Source organism: Schistosoma mansoni, assembly GCF_000237925.1.
Source record: "Schistosoma mansoni, WGS project CABG00000000 data, supercontig 0221, strain Puerto Rico, whole genome shotgun sequence".
Classification (NCBI taxonomy): domain Eukaryota; kingdom Metazoa; phylum Platyhelminthes; class Trematoda; order Strigeidida; family Schistosomatidae; genus Schistosoma; species Schistosoma mansoni.
In genome coordinates this window covers 209021-218241 of record NW_017386087.1, presented here as the reverse complement: position 1 = coordinate 218241, position 9221 = coordinate 209021, and the positions used below count along the sequence as shown (strand labels likewise).

General features: G+C 36.8%; 1 protein-coding gene across 1 annotated transcript; it reads left to right on the top strand.

The window, feature by feature from the left end:
- Window positions 1-5796: 5796 nt before the first annotated feature.
- On the top strand, window positions 5797-6057 carry Smp_168030 (hypothetical protein; the record flags this gene model as incomplete). The annotated part of the gene is made up of 1 exon (XM_018792679.1): window positions 5797-6057. One exon carries the CDS (start codon window positions 5797-5799, stop codon window positions 6055-6057), a length of 261 nt encoding a protein of 86 aa, XP_018644352.1.
- Window positions 6058-9221: the final 3164 nt, after the last annotated feature.

Genomic DNA, 9221 nt, shown 5'->3' with positions numbered 1-9221 from the left:
AGAAATCAGGAAGAAGCGCTGGAAGTGGATAGGACACACATTGAGGAAAGCAGCCATCTGAGTCACAAGGCGAACCCTCACATGGAATCTTGAAGGCCAAAGGAAAAGAGGAAGACCAGAGAACACAATACGCCGAGAAATGGAGACAGACATGAGAAGAATGAACAAAAATTCGATAGGACTAGAAAGGAAGGCTCAGTACAGAGTGTGTTGGAGAATGATGGTCGGCGGCCTGTGCTCCACTGGAGGTAACAGGCGTAAGTAAGTAATATCTTATTAGCTCAGTCAATACTAAAAACTGGTCATCTTTATTTATTATTAGCTGCGATGTTTCATTAACAAGCTTTAGTAGCATTTACATGTTTCACCGAAATAGGTTTGTTAAAACACTAGCCACTAGCAAATTTGGCCCTGAATCGACATAAATACACAAAGGCTAGCAATCAATATAAGCAAGGTCTGGATAGTTACATGAATCTAATTCTCCATCTCTTTCCCCACTTAAGATTTCGCCCTATTTTAAACTATGGACTATTAATTATTTTTTTTTATTCCGACAACTGCCTGCTAATTTTCAATTTTCGAGTTTCATTTTCGAACAACAAAAGTAGTGTCTGCAATCTTAATCTCATTTCATATTGTTCAAACAGTGATAGTCACGTATTCATCCGGATTCTCAGATTTTAAACGAATTAGCTGAGTGACAAAGTCCTCAGCATCATGCACATCCAGGAGTTGGTTGTAATATTGAGCGTTTATTCTGGTTCCTTTCGGGCCTGTACTATTTGTCACAGATGGCTTTATATACGTCAAACCCATTAGGTGATCTAAATTTCAAAAGTAATCCAGGTGAGTTTTACCGTTTTTCTGGATGGTTTACTGTGTTTCTGGTAGTTAACACATATCTTTCTACTTAGACTAGCCGTATATATTTGATATGGACCACTCTCCGAACCGTTTTCGATATAAGATACATTTTTAGTGGCTTCAACTGATATACCATTATTAGAGTGTCACTTTCAGAAAAACCATGTTAGATTGAACATTTATCTGTAACTTCTTAGTTCTGATCGTCGTTGCTACATATTCACAAAGGTACAATGCTAGTCACAGCAACCGCTTATGAAGATTCTATATCATACTTGTCTTTTTCCTAACTGTTGCTCCTTAAGTAATGTCTCAACTTTCAAAATCTTATTCGCCAGGTTTATTTGTTTTAATTGTCATATGTCTTATAAATGTACATGTTAACCTAACTTACACATGCATTGTATTATATTTTCTTTATGCTACTTGAATTTAACAATCATTTGAACTACCCTTAGCATTTTCCACTAAACCTATCATAATTCTCATTTCTAATCGCATTCGGATTTATGGATTGGATTTTCGTATTCGTCGCCTAAAAAGACGTTTGATATAGTTCGGATAATAAAATTACCAAATTAAGATATTGTACTGAAGGAATAAAATAAGTAAACTATCAGGTAGTTGTTGGTCAAACAAGCATTCAAAATCAAAACTCTGTAGCCTACTATTAAAATTAACACTAAGTGAACAAATATTCATGGATCTCAATTTGTAATATGATCAGGCAGTTCTGGTCCGTTCATGCCACAAACTTCTGCTATTTCAGGATCATTTGTGACAGCAATACCTATCTCCTCAATCAACAGTACAAATAGTCGTTCATAATGATTTCTAGATGTCTTCATAAAGCATTGTCATGACTTGACAATTACGTAATATGATTGATAAAATTGATAAAACTATTAACAAGGCTGGTCAATAAACTGACTGGTAGTAATTAAATACTGTTGTTCTTTCACTATCTTCATCCATTACAGATGATTTTAGTATGTTTCTCTATCACTTGCTCATTCAGTAAATAGCTTAAAACCTTGTCAGTCTAATTGGAGGTTTAGAGACACAACCATGCATGCAAATCATCAGTATAAGCAGTCGAGAGAATCCCCAACAAACTGGAAACATCATTGTCAAATTTACTCCAACACTGACTAAGGTTCAAACCATTATCATAGACATGAGTTGGGAGTGTACTCTCTTTGGCCACAAATTATGTTCTCCCTGATAATCAAATGAGCAGCACTCACTGTTCATCATCTTGTAAAGATTTATTTAGCCGGTGGCATTGTGCAATATCACAGCGCCTATGTTTATGGCACATGGGCTTTGTCGACTTCAACAATTTATAATCCCTGTATTGTAGATAAGTCGCTTTCTACCTTATGCTAAACTTCATACTTGCAACTAACTTGTATGTACCATCAGCCGGTGGGTATGAATATAAATAATTGGTTTATTGCACGTCTAGGCTGACTGATTACGAGTTGGCCTCAAACATCTAATTAATATCAGAACACTAAAGCTAAAGTACCCACTCACCTCCAAATTTGGTAAAAGGGTTACAGTTCCCTCCATCTAATATAGGATGTTAAGAAAATTTGTATGTTTAAAACTGTACACTCACGTTCCACCACACACCAGGATTTCAAAATAAAGAACTAATCTCAACTGGTCTGGTTTCTTCTATCTAAAACAACGAGGGGTACTCACCAGCGCGAAATTTGTGAGCTGTATTATGTACATGTTATAATTTTTTAAGGCCGTCCTTTCTAATTAGTCGTAGACGCAATTATTCTGATCATCTTCAACACAAAGTTTGTAAGTATATCGATTGTTTCTCAACGTAAATCGTTCACATTACAGACAATAATTTATCACGCACTTATTACATTAATATACTGCCCGAATACGAAATGCTAGAGCCAAGAAAAAAGATAGTAAGGCGAATAAAAGTAAAGTGCACAGAAAGACAAAGACAAAGAAAGAGATATGCTGTCTGTATAAAAATATGATCGTTTTGGACTAGATTCTAGGTTAATTTCCAATTCTAAATAGAATACGTTCGTTTGTGCCAACCTAGATCTATTTGGCTTAAATTGCATTGTTTCGAGAATTTGTGATGTTTGAATGACTTCTTTGGATTGATGACTGTTGTGATTTTGAATTCCAAATACAATACATTCGTTTTTGCTCATCTAATACTTCTCGATTAAATTGCGTTATTCCTGGGATTACTAGTTTATACTAAAACTCAAATACTTCTGATTATCATAGAATTCCTAGTTAATACAATTATTCGAATAATTCTAATTATCCTATTGGCACCGCGGTGGAGTCAAATCTTGGACAGTTGGATATTAGCTAAAGTGAGGACGACTTCGAAGACTACATTGAGCGGTTCAAAATACGGTGCATGACTAGAAAAATATTAAAGATGACAAATTCACAGCTCATTTTCTGACGTTCATCGACGAAGCTTATTATTTGCTAAAGAATCTGGCCTTTCCAGAGAAACCAACTTCATTGTCATATGAATCTCTCAAGAAATTCCTAGTTAATCACGTGAGATTTGCAAGCTTTGAATACAAAGAGAAATCGAAGTTCAATAAAATGATGCGACGAAATGATCAGAAGTTTAGACTTTATACTTGAACTACAGAGATAGACCGCGAAGTGCGACTTCGGCGACCGATCGGAAACTCAACTTCGTGATTCATTGATTGATTGCTGTTATAAATATTTCGAATTTAGAAAATGAACCGATTCAGAAATCCAGAAGTTCACTCCCAGAAATAAAAAGAGCATGTATTATCTATGAGGCAGTGAATAAGCTTTACTTGCAGTCAGTGAGATTTCTAATAATTTGCTTAGTCGTCGTGGTGAACTACACTCTCAGGGTCTCTCGAGCTTCCGTTTGTTTAGTAATTGTTCTTATTCTCATGTAAATATGAAGAGTGATACGACAAGGAATTGCAAAGTAGGTCATGATAGTGAGCACAAGTTTGGTAAATGTTCGTCCTGCTGCGAATCTCGCTCAAGTGATTCATGTGTATTTCGTAATGTCAAATACTTTAAATGTGGCAAAATTGGACACGTCCAGTCAATTTGTAAAACTACTGTGCAGTTCGTCACGGGTAATCAACATTGACCTTCAGATCCTATTCGAGTGATTCTAATGATCGTGTATTGTCCTTATTCACAACTTTCAGTAATTCGCTTCATATTGAAAAATGATTATTTCTGTCCAGTGGAGCTTTTCATGATTTTGTTGTTGAAACCGGCAGTATCAAGTCCATCATTTCTGTTGAGAAGTTGAAGTCATTAAATCCTGATGCTATAATTATATCCACCAAAGTTTCTATTCCAAGTATCACTGGTCATACACTTTCTATCGTGTAGGTCTAGAAAATTTAAGAATGTTTCCGGGCCAGCTTTCATCATTGACCACTGGAAATGTTTCTAATAAGGTGCTTGATAACTTGCTAACTACGAAATCGAAACGCGGAAAATAACGCACGACTCCGAAATCCCCTCATTCTCATGTGCAGGCAAGAAATTTCAAAAACCAGAAAACAAACGTCAATTCTACTATCGTTGCAATGTTAAAAGACTCGGAGAGGAGAGCAGATTAAGTCCCTCAGTGCAGAATTACTCAAAAGAAACAATGGTGAAACTGCTCCAATAAAAATGTCTGTGTGAAAGAACTTTTCCACATTCATTGGAAGGTCTGCGAAAACAGGTCAATAAACCTGTGGTTCATATGCCAGTCATTCACGAAAACCGAACATGTTACAGGGGACAGGTCGAGTTTGTTTCAATCCCGGTTGCTAATTCTAACACTTATGGATATATTCTAGATCAAACAGTCGGGCAGACACACGATAAACCTAAGAAGAAGTACAATTGATTACAGAAATTTAGATTCCAATTTAATCTGTAACTATTGTGGTGTTCGTGTGAACTCATGATTGTTGTGTACTTGATTCTTGGTTGATTTCCAATTCTAAATAGAATACGTTCATTTGTGCTAACCTAGATCTATTTGGCTTAAATTGCATTGTTACGGGAATTCCTAGTTTACTCGGCATTGCGAGCACTTGTAAATGCCATTCTGTTTTCCGAGATCTCGCTTATTCTTAACAGATAACCGCACGCTCTAACTTTTCTTTTTGTTCGCTTGTTCACTGTTATCCCTATTGCTTCTTTCTACATAACCAGGCGTACCCAGCATCACGAATATTTTCCCCTCTTTTGTACGCAACGTTTCATTCCTTTTCGGCCCACCTTTTTTACTTAGTTGTAAAAGCAGTGTTTGTTGTTATCTTTAACACACGTTTCATATATATATACAATATTTTATTATCGTAAAGTATTTCTGCGATAGTCTTTAGTATAGAAAGACGCTATCATAACTACGAGTACCCAGCTCCCGGAATTCGGTCGTAGTAACGCTGATTTTTGACCCGCTCAACTATGGCATTATTAATTGGGACACAAAATTGAATCTGATGGAATTGTTCGCGGTGATTTACGCTCTGCCCTCTCTCTTTCAGTTTCTATAGAAGTGTGACTTAATTTTGAGTCCACCAATATCATAACCATACACCATCTTAAGACGAGAGATAATAAACCAATAACCTCTCCACCGGTCGCGATGACTGAAGAGAGATGAATAAAGCGTCGCTTGTTTTATGTTAGAGACAGAAATTCAGGCTTGAACGTTTTGGTGGATACCGGTGCTGCTTTTAAAATCATTTCTCAAAACGAAACTTTACTGAGTCGAGAAACTTCACTAGTTACACTTCAAGCTTCCAACAAACTTAAAATCGCAACCTTTTGGGACAGAAAACTTTGACGCTGGACTTGGGATTTAAGAGGCAATTCCCCTAGGCGTTCACTGTAGCCGATTCAGATTTGGCAACGCTGGAAATGGAATTTTTAGGGAGATATGAATGTCTAGTCGACATTAAGAAATGGCGCTCGACATTGAAAGAAAATTTAAGTTACACAAAAGGCAAAGAAATTCATATCACACCTCTAAATTTAATACAAACTTCTGAAGTAACAACTGCGAAATTCCAGGATACACTAGCAGGTTTCGTCGGCCCAATTTTATCCCGGCTGAGAAACTACCTAGAAGATATGATGTTTCGTAAATATATTACACGCGTTATGGAAAGTCTTTATTAACGGCTTGTTAGATAAAATTAGCATGGCGGCACTTTTCAATGCAGACGACGCAAAAGTCTGGAGGTCTGTAAGAATCACGTAGGACCTTGCAACAATAGAGGGATGAGTAGTATACACAAAGTTAAAAAGGAACCTGTCGAAATGTCATGTCATGAACGTTCCGTCTCATTTGACACAACGCAACTACACCCTTCATGAAAGTGAGCTCCTGATTGTCTTGGGTTTATCACTACAAACAGCTTAGACACCAGTTCAAATTACACAGGGGATAGAACCACAGCAAACGCAACTCTCTAATTTACCCGAAAACAACCTGGCTCAATCACTCAAGTTGCTGCTAACACTGTTCAAAACCTATGAACAGCCCCACCTTGAGGTCCACAAAGTCGTTGCACCTCCTCTCTTCAGAAGATATATGAGCCCCTTAGACCAAGTATGGAGAAGAGCAACTGATTGGATGATAAGGATAAAACACAGATCTCAAGTGGACAGACTCCTGCACCTGGGACTATTTTCGCTGGGTTACAGGAGAGTAAGAGGTCATCTGGTAATGGAACCCCTACACGAGCATATTAACAGAGCAACACCACCACTCTCCTCGAGGCGACAATCAGATTTCACATCAAAGAGCGAACACTCAGGCACGCTATCACTTTGTATCGTTAAAATTTGCCCCCACTTGGAATGCTCTCCCAGCTAAAGTGACTACAATCCTATCAGTGGATAGATTTGAGAGGAGACTCGATAAAAACGTACTCACCCGGGGATTACAATCCCCCTTTTGGACTAACTGTCTGTTGCAGTTTTCGTAAATCACTACTGTTATTATTAGCATATTATCAGTAGCTACTTTATCTCTCTCTTATTACTATCTCTGTTTCCCCTCTTATTCCTTCAACTGAGTCTTCTTGCATATTAGCAATCATGTAAATTTTTAGGTATCATTACCAAGTTTTGATTTGATAATTTCGAATAAATTGAGCATTGGGTAGATTGTTATAAATAAATAATATATTTGTAATATTCCAATGAGTTAGAAGAATTAGGAGTTTTCTGACGTTTCGTGACTTAGTGTAAGCCACTTCTTCCGGAGGATAAATTAACCAAATTAAAATTAAACCCCAAGTTTAAAATAGTACAACGGAACAACACGAATATTATGTGATCAATCAAAAAACAGGTCTGAATGAATCAATATCGTGTCATTTCGGTCAAGGTGAATCATAAGCGACACGTATGTAAATTTGTATGTATATGTGCACTGTTAAGGATGAAAATTGTGGGGTGAGAAGGGATAGAGTTCGATTTGTAAGGTAATAACGTGAATTGTAAATAATATCAGACTAGGTGGCTAGGATAAATAGTCCAAGTAGGATGTATGCTAAGGCCTTCTCTATTGAAAGAAGTAGGATTAAGCATTATATGGAGCGCTTCAGCTACTCTCCTTTCTTTGTAATTGGGAAAGCCTTTTTGTAACATTTTGATAGTTTTAAAATCGATTTGATGATCGTTGAAAATGGCGTGAACTGCTATTGCCGATTTAATTTGAAGTCTATCCAGTTCTACAGCGTTATTAGGACGTTTCTCTGAGTACCTAATATGTTCTTTGGCATGAGTCAAGATTTCGCGAGATGACTCTCCAAAATAGAAGGTATCACAGTCGATACAACCGAATTTGTAGACGTGATTCTATGTAGACATGAATGGGATTTTTTCTTTTAATCGAACTTAAGTATTTCGAAGTGTGTTCGTTGTTTTGTAACATACTTTAACTCTGTGTTGTTTGAAGATTCTTCGGAGTTCTGTTGTGCCGTGATGGTATGGTAAAACTGCAGTACCAATCCATGGCATTTCATTCGAATTATTATTATTACGCACTAAACCGTCTTGTTTTAATAATCTTCATAGGAAAATTATTAAATTGTAAGATACTAAATGCATTCTTTTGTTTGTCCTCTTCTGATGTGATGATCTGTTGGCTCTTCTAAACAGATTTAAGGCTAGCGAGATCTTAACACTGAAAGGATGTACTGAGTGGAATTCAATAAAGCGATTAGAGTGTGTACGCTTTCGGTAGATGGGTGGATTTAGAATTCCATTTAGATTTCCTTTCACTAGGCAATCTAAAAATGGTAGCTCACCATGTTCATTTTCATTCTGATTCGTGAATTTTATGTGAGATGAAAGTGTATTTATCCGTTTTGAAAACGATCTTAGATGAGTCTTTTTTATCACAACAAATGTATCATCTGTGACCTCATGCCCGACCCTCCTCCTTTATCCAGGTTGGCGACCGGCAGTAACCCTAAAACGGCTTGACGTGGAGTTTCAGGAAGATACTTTGACACATAATGAACCTGGCAAAAAGAATTAAGAAAAACGCAGTATTCGCTTTAGCTATGACGGATGTCATGTTTGTATGAAATAGTGGTTGTTATATAAATGGTTCTGCGGCTGATTTGATTCACAAATAAAATACTTCCAGTCATGCTCACTGCATTCTCCTTGATTTTGATACTGGTATATACAGAATTATACCCATTATTATTGTTCGTCATATCATGATATTATATGAAGTATCGCCTTCATTAACAAATATGCCTCAGACGGAAACGCTTGTCTTCATATGTAGTGAATTGTGAAAGCGATGAATGGAAATTAGTTTCCTTCTCCTGACTTGATCGGGATGTGTACAATAAGTGTAAATTTTTGTTTAACAAGGAGTTCTATAGACAGCGTGATGTAGTCACTATGGAGCCATCACTACTTTCAACCCTGAAGGATTTCTTTGAGAAATTGGAAAACAGCCTTTTAAGAAGCTTGATAAACGAGTTAGAATTTCATTGACGCTGCTTGATAACACTTATAGTTCTAAGAAACCAGAATTAAGGCCCAGACTTATCGAAAACTTTTGACGAAATTCCTCAAACAAAAGAAGAAAACTGTGATAACATCTTCTTCCCAGACTTATTATTGACGAGGAGACCTGAAAGGACAATAAACAGAAATCTTTGTCGTAGACTTACTACACTAAGCCAATATATACATTTTTTGGGCTATTTTCCGCCACAATATAAGCGAAATGAAGCTTAACACCTGGTCCACAGAACTGAAACGACTTGCAGTGATGATACATTCAAAGAAAAACTAAAATATTCGTGATC